The 18,652-nt window shown below is 41.5% G+C and overlaps 2 protein-coding genes across 2 annotated transcripts in view; both read right to left on the minus strand.

Moving 5' to 3' along the window:
- Positions 1-561: 561 nt before the first annotated feature.
- Positions 562-7,716, minus strand: LOC117954639. Its single transcript, XM_034888595.1, has 7 exons — positions 7,462-7,716; positions 5,836-5,980; positions 5,619-5,714; positions 4,207-4,351; positions 3,173-3,318; positions 1,569-1,708; positions 562-940 (listed from the first exon to the last, which is right to left on the minus strand). Exons 1-7 carry the CDS (start codon positions 7,559-7,561, stop codon positions 792-794), a joined length of 921 nt encoding a protein of 306 aa, XP_034744486.1. The 5' UTR covers positions 7,562-7,716; the 3' UTR covers positions 562-791.
- Positions 7,717-10,362: 2,646 nt separating this feature from the next.
- c12h5orf22 (chromosome 12 C5orf22 homolog) overlaps positions 10,363-18,652 on the minus strand; it is an 8,715-nt gene continuing 425 nt past the window's right edge. The window contains exons 2-10 of the mRNA XM_034888559.1: positions 17,048-17,193; positions 16,148-16,297; positions 14,705-14,838; positions 13,960-14,273; positions 12,785-12,847; positions 12,373-12,494; positions 11,813-11,879; positions 10,672-10,811; positions 10,363-10,592 (exon numbers count right to left, since the gene is read on the minus strand). Coding sequence (XP_034744450.1) covers positions 10,436-10,592; positions 10,672-10,811; positions 11,813-11,879; positions 12,373-12,494; positions 12,785-12,847; positions 13,960-14,273; positions 14,705-14,838; positions 16,148-16,297; positions 17,048-17,193 — 1,293 coding nt within the window. The 3' untranslated portion in view covers positions 10,363-10,435. The remainder of the gene's footprint in view (positions 10,593-10,671; positions 10,812-11,812; positions 11,880-12,372; positions 12,495-12,784; positions 12,848-13,959; positions 14,274-14,704; positions 14,839-16,147; positions 16,298-17,047; positions 17,194-18,652) is intronic.

An 18,652-nucleotide genomic window follows, 5' to 3' on the forward strand; every position in this document is an offset into this window, starting at 1 on the left:
GACTTTTTTTTGTTTGAAAATGTTTGACTATGACAAAAGAATGTGACTTGCTCCACAGCGCTGTAGAGATAAACAGGCCATGTAAATCCATTATTGACTGCACCGCTACATTGCCTCGTCGTTATTTAAGCGTTGAATGTCTAATCATTGTTTCAGTTATCTTCATGTCTGTTACCGGCTTTATTAATAAAACTCACTCCATGAACCAATATATCTTTACTGTACATTTCAGCCAAATAGTGTTTTGGCAGTTGATTTCATACATTTATTCAGAAAATCAGACAGCATCAGATGTTTATTTAAGAATGCTTTAGTTAGCAGCACAAAGTTCCCAAGTATTTTATTGAAAGGAGAATGTATAAAAGCCAACATATATTGACAGTATATAGTATATTGTCACTGAATGGATACACAAAGAAAGAAAGCAATAAAGGGAACGATAAAACTATCTTAAAATAGCCGTATAAAACATGATAAAATGCACACGCATGCATTTGTAAAAAAAAAAGTGCATTTCAAATGTTCATAGTTTCTTCATATTTCAAAGAAAATGGTTCATTCAAATTGCAGTTTAAGAAATAAGATATTTTCCTCCTTTCATATTACAGACTCTGAACACTATTTATTTAAAGTCTATTTAAAGAAATACACTTGTTATCTATGTAAATCCATGACTTGTTAAACACCTTCATGAGTTTGAAACCTCGTAGAGCATTGCAGTGGCTTGTGTAAAAATGTATTTAAGAGCAGCCTGAAAGCGGGACAGGAGGAAATGTACAAGTTCCTCGTGTTTAAGAAAAGATCTTGAATTTCCTGCCATCGAGGGGGGACACCATCAGCCGTGCAGAGCCTGGGGAGTGGAGAGGCCGCCATTTGTTCCTCCAGATGACGCTGCAGAGTCGGGACACCAGCAGGACGCACGCTAACACCAGCAGGACAACTGGTTGGACACAAAGGAAGCAGCGGGTTATTGGGTCAGCCACCAAAACATAAGTCAACCTCCAAGTAGGGAAAGACAGATTATCGGCCCACTTTTTGGCAGTGTGCAGATGATCTATATCTGCGTCTTATTTGCCTGATAACCAATAAGTTAATTCATTAAAAAAGTGCGCTAATTTGCACCGGCTACAGTTTAGTGTCTTTCCCTCTGCTCTGGTATCGCTCACCACTGAGTCTGAATTAACCCGCAACCCTATCTGACTGTGTATTACGTTGATAGTTTCTCATTTATTAAATACTTGCTTAAAGCATTAAAACAATGTGTTGTGTTTGTATCAATGCAAAATCTACTGATTTTCATTTTCACTCTAAATATCGGTTACATTAGCTAGTTATCAATACTAGGTATCAATATAAGACGTGAAAACCAGTATCGGTCGATCCCTACCTCCAACTTTAATGGAAATAATTTTAGGTAGTCTGAAAAGGCAACACATCGCTCTAGGCATATTCCATTGATACAGTTTGTACGGATTTGGACTGTTCTTTCAACTAAGTCAGATGCCGCAGTAGCGCCGTCGCTGGGAAAAATTACAGTTGTAGTAGTGGAACTGTTATGCTACACTCACCCATAAACACAGTATTTGGAGTGGGATGAGCCGGCTTAAAATGCTGGAAGACATTCCCGACCAGAGCCACGATCACCACGGGGTACACCGTCAGGATGTTACGCACCCAACGGTCCAGCACCCAGTTCTCAAGAATGAACCTGCACACACAGGCAAAGCAATCATTAACCAGCTGTAAAATGTATGGAGTGCAGTACCTCAGTAGATTATATCCCACGTCATGTTGCTGATGACTTGAATAAGAAAATGAAAGGTTGATACCGATACCAGACTTTCTGCACTCTTAGTAGCTGCTGTCCTAAGTTCAATATTTATCAAGTTTATTCAACTTTTTAATTAGAAGCACTGTAGCCCTTATTCAAAATTTTAGTGGCACAGGCAGAAAATGTAGGGGCACTCACCTTAAATCAACCTGCAATGCAATTACTCACCGTTAACCCATTGTAACTGTAGTCCTGTTAAAAGCCTAGGTAATAAATACAGAAACTACCGCAATGTCCTTGCCTGTTTGACCACGCCCTCTCCTGACTAACACGTCGAACCCTAAAATGTGTTCCTGTGAAGGGCCCGGCTCTCGTACAGGAGGATCCATGGAGGGGAAAAAATGCGTCACTAGTTCCTTTCACCACGGTGAACCTTCATGGATAATGAGTGTGACGCCCTGTATGCTGGACACAGAAGTGTAGATGACGTTACCTTCGCAGCGGACTAATTGTTTTTTGCCTGTTTTGCCAGTTTTCATTCATCCAGTTTTGTCTTGCTAATGTTCTGTCTAGCTCTCTGTTATTGTATTGACTTGCTTGTCAGTCAAAGCACTGTTTTTAAAAGGTGCTATATAAATAAAGTTATTATTATTATTATAATCACTCACGGACCCTCCTCCTCTCACACACAGTGACCAACGCTGGCAGACTCGCTCCCTCCTCGTTATTCAAAGAAAAAAAGAAATGTTGTCAAATTTGGAAGTTGCACATGTGCGAGTAGCAGTAAAAAATACTCGCTCTGTCTCAAACGTTAGTCGCAAGATGCGCAGCCTGGAGCACTGTCCAATCATGAAGAAGACAGAGTGTGATCATACCTTCTGTACAAAGGTTCTAGCCAATAAGTGATGGATTCCAGGGCTGCACAATTTATCGCATTAGTCGCACATGCTAATGCTATGCTCTGACTTTTTAATGACTTTTTCGACATACTATACTATGACCTTTTTTCTACATACTACACTATAACTTTTTTATGACGTTTATTGACATACTATACCATGACTTTTTTGTTTTTTATGACTTCTTTAATGAGCCATTAAGCGATGGATTCTAGGAATGCAAAATTAATCGCAATTGTATCAAAATGGCAAAATGGACTAGTGAAATATCAAAATCGCGCAATGTTTTTCAATGATAATGCTGCAAAAACGATCATTCCCTCAAATATTTTGAATCATATATCGAAAAATCAGTCAAAATATTCACAATTAGATATTTTCCTCATCTTAATGGATACACGGTGTTGACATTGTCAGAGGTAAAAGAAAGCTAATTTGCTAGTATTGCATCTCTGGCTCTTTTCTAATGCCCGTCGTGTCCCTTTGTCCCGTGAAAGCTTACCATGCAACCACCTCTGCAAACAGGATGCACAGAGAAGCGGTCGCTGCTGTGCTCCGGTCCACCCCCCACAGGTGGAGAACTAGCGCAAAGTTGATGAGAGAGGCGATGGAAGTCCACGTGGTGTAGACGGCCAAACCATTCTGGACCTGGACACATGAACATGTATGAGCCCAAAGATGACGTCATTCACTGGGGGACATTCTCAAATATTGAGACGCATCAGCGATAAAGTGCATAAAGAGCAAAGTCTGCCAACTAATGTTAATAGTTGATCACACTGGTCGACAGTTTCTGACTTTTAGGGGACCAAATAACTAATTATAATTAGTGATTAATCCAGACAATAATCAACAGATGTATCAACTATGAAAATAATTGTTATTTCCAGCTCTACTAACGTACCATCCCGTCCATATACACACCTTGTTTAAGCCATTAGCCGTTTTATCATCACATGCATGTCATTTATAATCATACTGATACCTGTATTCAGATAATACTGATTACAAATACTGTCGATCATGTTAATGGTGACGACGATGACGTCAGGGGGTGTTTACTCTATATTTAGACCTCACCTGAGCCAGGTGTGTGTGTGTGTGTGTGTATGACTAGAGAGCGGAAGGACAAACTATTTTTCAACCGTTTTTTCTTTGTTTAAAACAAGTTTATTTATGTTGCTGTTGCAGTTATAAAATAAAGAAACGGATCATTGTGACACTACGAACGAATGCGCGTTGAATTACTGACCGTTCCTACACACCTATATTATATGTTTATAATGTTTATATAATGTTTATATCCGTCTGTAGTTACCGTTTATGTGTAATTGGCCCTTTTGGCCACCTAGTGGTTGTAATATATTGAATAATGTTATTATATGAACTTATGCATGTTGTATGTACGTCATCATATAGATAATTGTATTTTAATTTTCTGTCACTTCTCTGTTGTTATGATTACGTTACATGTTGGGACCCCCTCCTAAACGAGGTGATACGTCTCAGGGGCTTTATCCTAATCTGAACCCATACCAGTATTCGGAGACAAGCCAGGTCTTTGCGATGGTACGTCTGCAACCAGAGGCCGTAGTAATCGGTGGCGAAGCAACAGAAGAACAGAGCGGTGCAGTTGGTCATCACCATCAGGATTAATACAACCAGAGCTGCAAGCATCAACCTGCAACACAGAGAACGACATTTCACAGATAGCGGATCAAATCCATTCTGCCTTTGAGTATTAGGCAACTTCTTTAACATCTAATTTATAATTTATTCAGCGCGTTTATACCAACTACTCTAAGACTTAAGGTTGCAAAATGAAGTCTGTTTCTATAGAAGTCTAGGAGAAAATGACCCAGACTTCTCACTTGATTTAAACATTTTCATAATAACGTTATGGTCTCAATCACTACTTTCAAGTTTTTTTACTTTCTAAATTATGGTCCCATGTATTTTAAAATAGAGATAAAGCAGGGGATGCTTTAAGGACGTGGCTACACGCTGACCTCTCCAATCAGCAATGAGGCTTAGCAATGCTAACCCTGACACTGGGGACATTAAAGGGGCGCTACGCAGCTTTGGACCATTTCTTTGCTGTTTTCTTGCTTTTTGCTTGCAGGTTTCTCTATAGAGCCCCCCCCCCCACAGCTTCAAAATAGATATTTGGCAGCTCCAATATTAATTTCTGTCTGGGTCCCCCCGCAGTCAGTCGCCGTTTCCTCTTTCTCTGTTCCCCCAAACAATGCTGTCCTAAGTTTCTGTTTCATTTTTGCTGACTCAGCCATGAGGATTGTGGGAAAAACCCCATCGCGGCCTTGTCAGCCGGTTCCTGAATGGGTGCACGTGTACAGCAATTGGTTAAATCACGAGAGCTGATATCAGGCTATACTTCCTGATGCTGAGTCCGGCGGCTTGCCGGCCCAAAGCTGCAAGGGGGGGGGGGGTTCACTCACAGGCACTAGGGGGGACCACCATTCAAACTCAAAAAAAGTCACATAACCATTCCAATGACTCCAAAGCTGTTCAGTTAAGGTAAACTAAGCTAAAAAACTGCATAATTCCCCTTTAAAACAGCTGTGAACTTGTTTATAGGTGCAATCTGTGTTTTCATCCTAAATGTTGACCCTCTCACTGTGTTTTCACTTCATCAAAGTTAACATGCGGTGGCCTAAAAGTGTCTTGATTGATTTTGATTGACATTTCTCAGATGCAGTCAAACAAATTCTACTGTGTAATAATTGATTTAAAAACTAACTGAGCACATCAATTATGACAGAAGTTTGTAGATAAATGGGCAAAATCGTTGTGCATCGTCCGTTGAACCTCTTTTTAAAGGGTAATGTCTACTACGCTCATCCACACATCCACATTCAACTTCTTTGTTTTCCCTGCTGTTCTTTTTCTGTGCAGATGATTAAAGTGATCGGTGAAGGTAGCAGACGTACTCTCTGTCCCACAGCAGCAACCATATCATGTTCAGCACCATGTTGGACAGCCAGCAGAAATAGAAGGAGTAGGGCAGCAGACACTGAGCCCAGGATCTGTTCACAGGAAGAGAGAGCGACATCGGTTTCATCGGCATGTTGCTCTGACGATCAGACAACTGTTAGATCTGCATGTGCAAATGTCTCGTATGACTACAGTATGAGGGTGCCAGCTTACCCTCTGAATACATATGCAGTGAGGTATAGGACCATCAGGGAGAGCCAGGTGTAGATCACCCCCCAGATAGAGAAGGTCCAGCCAGCTGGAGTGATGTCTGTCTCATAGCGGCTTGACACATTACCTGTAGAGGAATGGAAAGGACCTGGAAAACAACAGCAACATTCAGCAATGAGACCTTTAAAACAGTCCAACGGAGATCTTTTGTGAGAAGGCCAGGCCAACAGGAAGTGTGCCTTGCTCTGAAGAAGAAAATTTAACATAGCAGCCAAACAGGGGAATTATGACTCCTGGCCCATTATGTGATGCCCCAAAAAGACCTTTTCCCATTGACTCACATGTGAAGAGAGGCGGCTGTAAATAATTGGATACATAGTTTTGCCTTGTTTCACTATCAGAATTTAATCTACCCGGCATACGTAACCGCATGCCGGATAGATTAAAAGTCTAGAAAAGTCTAGAAGATCTGCAGATTTAAATCATTTTCTAGTTAGCAGAACCAGAACCATCCGAGTTGTTATATTTACTTGTTTGACGTGGAGTTTTACTTGCCACCAGTTTTATGGGTGGCCATATTTGATTTTTAAAGTCTAAAAATGTTGAAAAATAAGTTTGTTGGAGTTATGTATTTGTTTCTACATGTGTTTGTGTATTTCTTATTCATGTTTATGTATGCACCATTAATCAACGGGTCTTCTATTACTTAAGTGTGTTACATAATCTAAAAGGAGCGAGCTGTAAAATGATTTTAAAAAAGGTTTCCATGTAGTATTCCTAGTATTACAGACATCTGATGCATCTGTTGCTCATGTAAAAAAACGTTTATGCCACACCCTACCCATGGATGTCGTCATTTCTTCTTTTCTTTAATAACTTTCCTTCCTCCAGGAGTTTCTTTAACTGTCTATGGGAGCACCATATGAAGAATTTGCGTTTCCTAGGATGACGAACGCAAGTCCCGCCCCACGCTGCTATACTCTGCCTCTGATTGGCTTGGTGTTCTGTGGAGATTCTACCCCAACTAAACCTAACCAATCCAGCCAAAGAAGACAACGAATACTAGCTAATCAGAGGCCGAGTAGGGCGGTTCGTGCCTTCTCCATCCTAGGGAACGCAAATATGCTGTACTGACAGTTTTGTGTGTATTTTTATTGCCAGATATGTTGCTGTGGATTCTCATTGTGATTGTTTTGAGTCCCAAAAATTACATTCCAACCAACTAGCTAAATTATTGGATCCACCAACATTGAGAGTAAAGTTTGACAGAGCCTGTTATATTAAATTGGGTGAACCGACACTAGCAAAAGTTTGTTTTGCCGTGTTTTTCCATTACTTTAGCTCATTTACGTTAGTTACACAACAATGGGTTAACGAGTTCGCACCGATACGTCGTTAGCTAACCCTAACTGGTTACCTGGTCTGGGAGTGTCCCTCCCGGGGTAAACTGTTTAGTAACCAGTGAACACACAGTTGAGTAATGAGAAACATATGTTGCGTGTCGTAATAAATGCCACATGTAACGTGCGTTATGTTGAATTCTCCAGTGTTAAAAATACCCACTAAACGTAAGCTGTAAAGTAAGTTTAGCGCAATAGGAAGTGTCTGAATAGCGTTATTTTAACTCACCTCTGCCCGCTCCGGCCAACGCGTTAACGATTAAAACGGCGATAAAAACCACCGTGCACAGGATAATGAGCACAATCCGGGGCAAACTGTTGTCCTTCATGGTGTTAGACGGCTCGCTGCTTCGTCTCGCCCGTGCACTGTGTGTGTCTGTGTGTGTGTGTGTGTGTGTTGGTCCGGTGCTGGTCACCGATCACTGGCTGCCCGCGCGCAGAGAGAAGCTCACGTTACCAAACCAGAGGGACGCGTTCAGGAACCGACGCCTTCCCGTGACATGTGAGCGCGCCCTGCTTCTGGACAACATGTGTTAACCCTCATCTTTCCCTACATCAATGTTCTTTTTAATTCCCCAAAATAACATGATTGATTCCACACAACGCTCTTTGCTAAGTACAAATCTCTACTTTCATTCATTTTGGGGCGTCTTATTCAATTTTATAGTATTTGAAAAAAAACATTGAAGTAGTTTTGAAATAGTAAATAGAGTAAAAGTTGAAATATTCCAGTCTGTGATTATCCACCAACATGCATTCCTTTAATTTTAGTCTAAATTATTCTTATTATCTGTTTTTTTATGGTCACAGGTGAATATAACTTATATTATGGTTACCTACTTTTGATTTATTACTTTAATTACATATTCAATTTAATTTTTAACGTCACTTACTTACACTGCAGTATGTTTCTTGTACTATGGCAACCACACTTTACAAAACCTTTACAAAACCTTTATCTGACACCACTCTACATTCAGTCTACCTTCTACTCATGGTTTGACAGTTTTTCTTGTGTGTTTGTTTTGCTTTCATTGTAGAAAATGCTGCTGTAACAAGGGAATTACCCCGCTGTGGGATGAATAAAATATAATTTAATCTAATCTATTTTTTCTAACTCAAACATTAGGTATAATTTCCTATAAGTGAGGTCTATGGGCCATAAATTCCAAAAATACCTGTAAAACTAAAGTTAATAAGTTAGTGTTACGTAGTGTTGAAAAAGTGACAAACATGGAAAAAACGCATCAAAAGACTTGAAAAAAAGTAAGAAAAAATTAAAAACATTGATAAAAAGCGTCAACAAAAGTGTTGATTTTCAAATTTTGACGGTAAAACAACACGAGGGTTACAGACAAACATCAAGGGCTCTCCCTTCACTTCACCTTCCCAAACATGTCCGACTCACCCGTTTAGACCGAGTTTAATAATCAATAATCAGCGAGCTCAGGGCAGGAAAAGGGTTTCTCTTCACTGTCAAACTGGGTTTTGAGGGTTTTAGACAGTAGTGCATTTGAGGCGTAATGGCGTACTCTACAGGTAAAATAGTGGCCCCGCAGGCGCCCCCCCACACCAAAACTATTAGTACTACTGTCAGTAATAATAATAATTTATACTTTATTAATCCTGCAAGGTAAATTACTTATTATACACATTACAGACAGGCCTGAACTACACACACGTGCTGAGTAGGCCTGCATGATTAATCGTTATTAAATCGCAATCTCGATTCACCGCGTTAATCTTTTAAATGACTTTGATTCTTATTTAATTTTACGAGCCGTCTGCATGACAAACGCTACTACTTTCTTCTGAGTTTTAAACATAGACGGTATAAACTGGGTTTTAAAGCGCTCCAGAGCTCTCCCTCCTATTCATCTCCATGTTTAGAGGCTTGTTTGTGGTGATGTGCAATGTGCTAGAGGCTCAAAAAAATAAATAAAATCTGTTTGGTACCACCAAATTGTTTTGTTTTGTCATGATTCATCAATAAAAATTACACTTTGTGAGAAAAACGTTGAGGCAGAGAATCGTGATCTCAATTCTGAGCTAAACACCGGGATTTATAGTTTCCCCTAACCGTGCAGGTCTAATGTACTGATGGAGAGATGTCAGAATGGGGGGGGGAGCGGCCCATGGAAAGACCCCCGAACAGTTGAGGATTTGGTGCCTTGCTCAAGAGCACTGAGGTAGTGCCCAGGAGGTGAACCGGCACCCCTCCAGCTACCAGTCCACCACCACTTTGGCCCGTATGGGGACTTGGACCAGCAACCCTCCGGCTCCCAACCCAACTTCCTACTAACTGAGCTACTGCCCCCCCCCAAAGTACATGTGCTTAATTATTATTATTTTTTTTAAATATCTACAGCAGTAGGCTACAGTATGTGTATTATTATTATGTATACGGGGTAGTTGCTTGTTCATGTTAAGAAGCTGTAAAAGAGTCCAGACAGTAAGTTCAGTCAGTACTGACCTGTCACAGGAACCATAACTTAATAAACTACTTTGCCACAATATTTGCCTCCGATACTGAAGAGATTCTGTAATAAAGTCCCATTGAGTCAGGTCCCAGGTGTCCTTGGTTGCTGCGGACCCCCTTGTGCCGGCCCACGTCCTTCTGAATGAACACATCTTAAGGGAGGGTGTATTTATGTAAAATAAAACTAAAATGATTCTGAACATGTGTAAATCACATGCGTTGGTAATGGTTATGTGTTGGCTTTACTTACAGTTGAACAAATAAAACAAGTAGTCATAGTTAATATTTGAGAATACTTTTTCACACAACAGTGTAAAACCAATAGTAAGAGGAGCACATGGCTGATTTAACACGACAGTCAGGGTACAGATGAGTAGCTGAGGTGGGGTAAAAAAATAAATGTATACAGCATAGTATACTAATATTTTCCATGGCAGTACTGTATCGATACACTGATGCCAAGTATCGACCTTTAATTATTTAAATTGGTACTAAAATAATACAATACACTGCTTTCAATATCTTTCATTGGTTTGAGTCTGCACATGTTATTTGTTGATAAGTATTACAACATCTATGGCCACGTCTAATGTTAACATACAACATAAATTCAGTGAAACAAACGGCCCCTGACGGGTCAGTTTTTGATCCGGTTGTCTTTATCAAACGGTACAGCCAATCCAAAAGGGACGTACGTGTGTGTGTGTGTGTGTGTGTGTGTGTGTTAGGAGGCCTGTGGTTGACAGTCCTGAGTCTCTGTGCTGCTGTTTTCGTAGTCTTTGTGTAAGTCCAGCGCTCCATACAGGCTCTCCAGGACCGCCAGTACTCTGCTCTGGACCGAATCCACCTGCTCTACTGGGCAGTATTCATCCAGACTGGACCTGAAAACACACACATATATAAATATATATATGTATATATGTACGTATATCTTTGACTCCATGTGGCCGTGTTGTTTACCTGGACATAGTCACCAGCGTCGGTTTGGGCAGAGCCTTCAGACACAGCTGCACCGCCGAGACGAGTCTGTCGATCTCCTCATCAGTGCTGATGTGGTGAGGCAGCTCCACGGTGTCACAGGTTAACCCGGCCTGGTGGACCTGAGAGAGAGAGAGAGAGAGAGAGAGAGAGAGAGAGAGAGAGAGAGAGAGAGAGAGAACACAGGGAAAAAGCAGGAGGGTTAAAGCAAGGGAGGGAGTGCAGGAAAATAGGACAAAAAAAACTAGCATCAGCTCGAGGGGAGCGTAAAAGAAGAGAGAAACATTATATCAGATAAAACGTTATGAGTGTGAATAAAACAATGCCCAGTCTTTCATTTCAGTTGAATTATGGATGCCTTTACTATGAAAGGCAATCATTTCTGAATGTTTCAATCACATCACAGAAAGTTGAATGTGTAACTGTAATTTGGAGCGATCATCCCAGTGATGCAACCTTTTACGTCTTCATCAGAGTAAATGACGGCGCCACACATACAATTAGGGAATCATCACTCATGAAAACACATAACTGTACGGACCTGTCAGTTATTACTGCAGTTATCCCATAACATAGTATCATAAATATAGTAGGGTGACACAATTAATCAAATATTAATAGCATCACGTCTTACCCATCATGGCTTCTCACAATTAAATGAGCATAATCGACTGCGATATTTACGTTTAAAAGCGTGTGCTCTTCTCGTAAAAAAGGCTGCTGCATATCGAATCAAGCGCTCCCTAAACTAACAGCATGACCCGGGAAGGACTCAGCCAGACAGCGCCGCTCACTGTTGACATCCCCTGAAACAACATCGGGTGCTACAGCACCACAACACAGACCCTGACCCACATCAGGCTGCTGGTTTCAACGCGACTGAGCCAGACGGTCCTCGGCTGAGACAGACGGCGTAGCGTTGTAAAAATAAATACGAATCGACCAGCCCTGCTCACTTAGAGGCAAAGATTTGCAGGAATGTGGTACACCATGGAAGCGAAAATTAACCCTAAAAAGCAAAGAATAATCATGGTATTTTATAAAATTGTTGTTCTTGTTATTTTGGCCGTAATCGTGCAGCCCTAACTATACTATTAGTACTATTATAGCTGTACATTCTCACCATTTCATAGTCCGGGCACAGGTTCCTTGACTTCAAACTGGAAACCAGTTGGGCTAATGAAGCCATGCTGAAAACACATGGAGGAAACAAAGTCAGATAACACACTGATTCAGAGACCGGGACTCGAGTTCGGGTTAGCTAACACGTTTTGCACAGCATTGGCCATTAACTTGGATTCTAGCTCAGAGACTTCCCAGAGCATCTCTGTTAACAATACACAGAAAACTAATGTCCATGGCATTGAGTTTCAACTGTCTACAGTGACACAATGCACAGCTCTGCACCTTCTCGATGCAACAGTTACAGTTGTGGCACACCGTCCCTGTCAAATTAAGAAATAAACTCAACCAAACATCTCTAGGACTCTGTTGTTGCAGATTGTACAAGCTGGATAGGTTTCACCCTTTGCATTAAATTCTTACCATGGGCCTTTTTTTCACAGCTGGTGTTTTGACATTTACTAGGAAAAGAGAAGGCTTTTAAAAGGTACATTAACTTCAATGCTAAGGAAGCACATGGTTCTATACATATCGGGGGAAATAAACCCAGAGAAGAGTTACCCGGGGTTCCTTGCCCAGCGTGTAACCGTCTCGTCCCCATCGTCCTCTAGCAGATCAGCGAACGCTGCTTCCAGGTCTTCTAACTGGTGAACACGGAAATCCACACACTCATCAAGCTCCTCCTGGAGACCGAGATAGAAACAGATGAACAGACAGACAGACAGACACGTGTTATTTAGTTAACCTAAGTTAACAGTGAGCGTGGGTTTAGAGGGTTTAAGTCAAATAAAGTTAGGATTTGTCCCTCAGGGGATTAAACTTAACATTGGAATAATTTAAAATTCCACTCAATTATTTTCTCTAGCCTCATGCTTTACCAGTTAAATATCTGTGAAGTATGAGATGAGAGGTTGGATTGTAGGGGCTGTTGTGTAACCTTTGGTAAAAAACCATTTCTAAGACAAAGTCTGACCTCAGCAGCATCGGGTCTGGGTCCTCTGAAGTTGTAGAGCTCCTTGAGGATGGCGTACTCTTCCTAGACACAGCCAGACATCAACAGAACAGAGGTCAATTTAAGGAAACACGGATGTCCTATGTACATGGACGCAGTTTTAAATGTACATGGGCACATTTGTTGTACTTCCGGCTATAACTATCTATAAACATAAATATATACTGATTTGATTACAGCAAAGACAATGTCGGCAGTATTGACAGCAAAACAGGATATTTCATTCTGTATTGACAGGTGCAATATTTAAAAACTGATAATTTATATCTGCCTTTGTGTCAAAACCTAGAGACCTTCAAATATCAAAATGTCATTTGTTAAATGTATCTGTGTCAAAATTAAGTATTTTCGTATTTCGTAGTATGTAAGAGATTTCTGTTACACAAATACCTTTGACAATGTATTGAAGTGATGCTTTCTCAGGTTTTAGCCCTGTTATTTTATTTTGTTGGATAAAGGATTGTTGTTGTTGATTGACTCTTTACTTCCTGGATATAATGCATTTCACGTGGGGGGCGGGGATAGTTCAAAACCTCGTTGAAATGTAAGGCCAAATCTCCGCCTCTTGTTAAAGTTTTGCAATAAGGTTGCAGTAAAAATTCTCCTAATTTTAAATGTTGATACCCGGGAAATCAAGAGTTCTCGCGAGAGCACAATTTGAGTCACTTTGGCATCGAGTAATGCTGCTCATTAACTATGCTCTTGTAGCCGAGCTGCACCAATCACACGGGTGTATCTGATGTAGGCGGGGCCAGAGGGGAGATGCACCAATCACATGGGTGTATCTGATGTAGGCGGGGCCAGAGGGGAGCTGAACACAGTACGACAGTTTAATCTACCAGTTAGCTCCGCTGGTAGCTAAGCGTATGGGTCTCTGGATACGTCCCGCCGTGTGTTGTTGTGATTGGTTGTAGTGTTCTCCAATTGCGTGCAGTGAGATTTTCAAATGCACGCTTGGTGCCGCCCATCAAGATGGCCAACTTTCAGACTCTTAAACTTTCAGATTTGGGTCTGGATTTCCAGGCTAAGATGTTGACTGGTTGTTGATGAAAAACATGGTGATGGTAGCTTGAAATACGGTTTGAAAGCTATCACAGCTACAGAGCTAACACGTGAGGTGTATGAGCGGGATATACCTGTGTGTATAATTCCTTGAAGGGATTCTTACATGAAAAGAAATCCAAATCAATGTCCAAGATGTAAGGCTCGGTCTCACTTAGAAATGCACGTATTCTCTTAACAACATAACTGGTGGATCCTTCATCATCATCATCATCATCATCACCCAAACTCGTCCCAGTGTGGCCCTCTGCTGGTTGCATTGTGTCGGTGCGTCTTAAGGCCGACTCAGAGCAGGGGGCCTCAGAGCAGCTGGCCTCCCCAGCTTTACTACAGTCTGTACGGGGTCTCTTGGCAAACCATCTTGCCGTTTCTTCTTCACTTTTCTTTTCTGAAATGTTACACAGAAAAACACAAATCTGAATAAAACACTTTCCAACAGGATTAGAGAATGGGGTTATATTACAGATTAAAATCCAAAATTGAAACAACTACTAATACTATCACACTAATGGGCTGTTTCATTTCCCCCCCCCCCCCCCCCCCCCCCCCCCCCCCCCCCCCCCCCCCCCCCCCCCCCCCCCCCCCCCCCCCCCCTGCCGTACACCCCTGTGGAAAATGTTGTCTTTTGTTGGTGTAATTGCCCAGGAAGTCTCCAAGCAGCCTGGACTGAAACAAACCCCTTTCCCCCCGTGCTGAAAACATCTGAGGTAGCAAAATATTTCCGGTTGAATATCAAAGTAATCCAACTACTAATGTCGATAAGTGGACTAGAGAGACCCTGTCTCCTTTCCACCTGCCCTCAGTGGCTAAAGAACACACCTGGAAGTGACCCGGGACTGGGCTTAACAGGATTGACTTTGACCACATTGAGCCAGAGAGGTTTGGAGTTCTCCAGCTGCGTCTCCGACACATACAGACCGTCGCTGAGGAAGTAGTTGTCTGTACTGGTCACCCTGCACAGAGAGGAGAGAAACAGAGGGAAGAGGAGAGAGACAGAGAGAGAGGAAGTAGAGTTTATAACAAACCAAAGAAAAAAAGAAAAACATATGTACTACATTAAAAAAAGGTCCTTCCCTTTTTACTTAGGTGTTTTTAATCCAGTCATGCTCAAGCCGTGCGGAGCTGGGCTGGAGCTACATAAAGTCCCAAAACTCACATGTACTAGAAAGATAACATAATAAGGCAAGTTGTCTCGCTTTAAAAGTGCAAACATACGAGTGGGAAACTGTCAGTCAAGCCCAGTTCGTACGAACCCAAACAGTCCTGACAAGAGGCTAAGGTTGCACATAGCATTAAATACCTTAGTCCCCAGCTAGCACTAGCTAGCTTTGGTTGGCAAGGTGCTATTAAAACATGGAACATGACATTTATAAGCACCCAAAATGTTAACATTAACCTACCCGAACTGGAGACACACAGTGAAAGGGTCAATGTTGAAGACAACAACACCCCCCCCAAAAAGTTCACGGCTAATTGAATGTACACAGGGCCATGGTTAGCATTGCCAAGCCATTGTCATGATTGACAGGTCGGCGTGTAGCCACGCCCAAACGCACCTGCTGCTTTTTCATCGATTTTGAAAGACTAAATGGGGCCGTCATTTAGAGTTTGGTGTTTTTGGTCCGTGCAGGGCTCTGTAGTTCTATAGTCTATAGCTCTAGGGTTGGGCTGAGTTTTGTTGCACCATATTTGCTGAGGGGTGGAGTTGAAACGAGTCACAGTCTTATTTCACAGATAAGAGAGGGATTTTATCTGGTTTCAATGGTGATTTACCGGCTTTTTCAACGCAAAGTAAAGCCACACTAGAGTGCAGCTTCTGGCGCCTGGGCATCACGGACAAGTCGAGGCGAGTCAACGCCATAATTACCATGTGTGCTCTGTGGCTGCAACACAGCAAGCCTGGAAATACGGCGGCTGCTCCGGAAACCAAAACCTGCGCATGTTAACTCTGGAACCGATGATGGGGTTCAAAACCAGATTCTCCCCAAATGACTCCAATTAAAAACTTTTTTTTTTTAAACGATTCCAGGTTGGAACCGGTTCCTGATGCCCAATCCTTTTCTTTTTTAACATTATTTGGGCATAACTTTATTTATATAGAACAGATGAAGAAATCAAAGGGGAGGGGTTATTGAGATGCAGCAACGGGCCGCAGGTCGGAGCCGAACCCGCGGCCGCTGCGTCGAGGAGTAAACCTCTATTTATGGTCTCTACCTGCTCTACCAGGTGAGCTACCCGGGCGCCCTTGATGCCCAATCCTACCTGATGGTGGTGGTGGACGAGTCTCTTCCCACAGCCATCCGGTGTTCTCCCTCTCTGATCTGCTGGGCCCAGTATGGGTGCAGCCACGCCACACATGACACATGGCCCGCGTAGACCATGGGCATAATCCAGTTTTCTATACTCAACTCACTGAAAACAACAACAACAACAACAACAAGCCTACAGTGATTGGTGGAGCCCAACACAATGTAACAGTCTGACTCTGGGTTCAGGGATTAGGGCTGCACGATATGAGGAAAATATGCGATAATGTGGTGGAATATTGCTTGTGATACATCATTTTTTAAATTTATTTTAAACAAACAAGACAGAAATAGAGAATATTGCCAACTATTTTGATAATCGATTAGTCGGTTTAAGTCATTTTGTACAAAGTAAAGAATTCTTTGAGTCCAGCTTCTTAAATGTGAATGTTTTCTAGTTTCTTCTCACATATATAAAAATAATTAGGCTACTTCATCACATTACATGGGACCACCTCATGTTTCATGTTCTCCACCTTTAAATATGACGGAGCCTCTGACATGGAAGGTCCCTGTGAGGAAGGGACGTTCACAAGGAATGATACACAATAAAAACCCCAGAAACATCTCATTAAAACTTGTGTGTGACAAATACTGCACATGTCAAAATCTAACAAACTCAGATTTATAAGTACTTTTTTTTTTTTAAATACCGCATGGAAATGTACATTCAAAAATTGTAAAATCGGTTTAAAATCGAATTGTTGGCCTCTGAATCGAAACGTGAGGTGCCCAGAGATCCTGGACCCTAACGAGGACGTTAAAAACCATCCACAGTGCAGCCCTAATATCCATCACCTGTAATCACACGCTACTACACGGGCAAATTAAGTGACACTCCCATTGCCGCACAAACCTCAATAGTTTCTCCTTATCAAAGACTGTGTCAGCGGACATGTTGACGGGGATGAGCAGGTCAGGATGGGAGTCTAGGTGAACCATCTTTATGTCCTTCAGTGGAAGGTGTCTCGATGCAATGGCACGATAAATATGACCCACCACCTAGCAAAGATACAGTCAAACAAGCAGTGACTCAGTGGGGTGTGCTGAGAAAACTGGTTTTATATCCAAGTTATTTGGTTGCCAATTATTGGAAGCTCAGAATCTATCTCTCTATCTATCTATCTATCTCTCTCTCTCTCTCTCTCTCTCTATCTATCTTAAGACATTTTACATGGGAGTCATTAGCTCTTTTGTCAAAAAGTGCACAAATGACAATGTGCTGTTAAACTGACACATCAGAGAGACATAATAGCAGTGGTGTGATACGCAGGTATACCCACTAAGAATGCTCCAGTATTTATATATATATATATATATATACAAACACACTCACTTAAAAATGCCCAATGACATGCAGCAAAATACTTTCCATTATATTTTTTATGTACTTTGAATTGCCATCTGTGTTTTTCTTCTTCACATAGGCTAAATGAAGGTAATTCCACCTTAAGTGTCTCTAAATACAGAAAATGAAGTCATTGATGTTCAAATCTTTCCAGAGGGAGGACACCCAGACCCCCTATGATCATATATATATGATATATATGATCATCATATAGATGATATATATAGATGATATATATATATATATATATAAAAAACAGTATACCCACTACAATATATTAGACTGCAACGGCTTCAGACCTCGTTTCCCACTCCCAACAGCTGAAGGACAAATCTAACCCCTAGTTAAAGATTGGTACAGCATTTATTTGCTAAATTCTGGATGGTAACATCAGTTTTTTCTGAAATAAACCAGAATAACTAATGCAGGCAGTTTAAGAAGGCTGCTATCTGACCAGGGACCAGGGACCAGTCTCCAGTCTATCTTTGGTACAGTTCCTGCAGAGACCGCCAAGTGGCCTGTGATGGGCTGCAAGGGGAGCTGCAGAGTTAATGTGACAACAGAAAGCTAACAATATGGATGTAAAACAGACAGAAAACTGGTTTTGATGACCTTTAGTGTGTAGGTCATGGTTATTTTGAGGTTTAGTATAATTTTGCAATAGAGTGATTGATGCATGAAGTCTGAATCTGTGAATATCTTCCTACTTTGCTCGTGTTTATTAAACCGGGAGATCGGATTGTTGTGAATCCGTTTGCATGGTTTAGTTTCTTCTTCTCCGCTGACCTCAGGCGGCTCCGCACGGTTACTATAGAAACATAGCTAATAGTACACTTAATATCTCATCACATGGAAGTTTTTCTCCAGTGTTCAGTGTAGTTACACGGAAACACGTCCTCTCCAAGTTTAGAAGCCAACAGCAAGCAAGTCATAAAAAAGCTAAATATAACATTAACGCTAAGCTAACGTTTATTAACTGTAGTTAGCTATAGATGTCAATGGTAGCTAGCTAGGTGGAAGTCTCGGAGGACAAGGCAATATCAGTTAGAGAGAGAGAGAGAGGGAGAGAGAGAGAGGGGGAGAGAGAGAGAGGGGGAGAGAGAGAGGGAGAGA

The sequence above is a fragment of the Etheostoma cragini genome, chromosome 12 (genome assembly GCF_013103735.1).
Source record: "Etheostoma cragini isolate CJK2018 chromosome 12, CSU_Ecrag_1.0, whole genome shotgun sequence".
NCBI lineage: Eukaryota > Metazoa > Chordata > Actinopteri > Perciformes > Percidae > Etheostoma > Etheostoma cragini.

Coding starts and splice junctions, on each gene's coding strand:
- LOC117954639 (XM_034888595.1), bottom strand. CDS start 7,561: ATGAAGGACAACAGTTTGCCCCGGATTGTGCTCATTATCCTGTGCACG. Junction 3,319..4,206: donor TGGCTTGTCTCCGAATACTG/GTATGGGTTCAG, acceptor TCATGTGTCCAG/GTCCAGAATGGTTTGGCCGT. Junction 1,709..3,172: donor TTTGCAGAGGTGGTTGCATG/GTAAGCTTTCAC, acceptor CTGTGTGTGCAG/GTTCATTCTTGAGAACTGGG.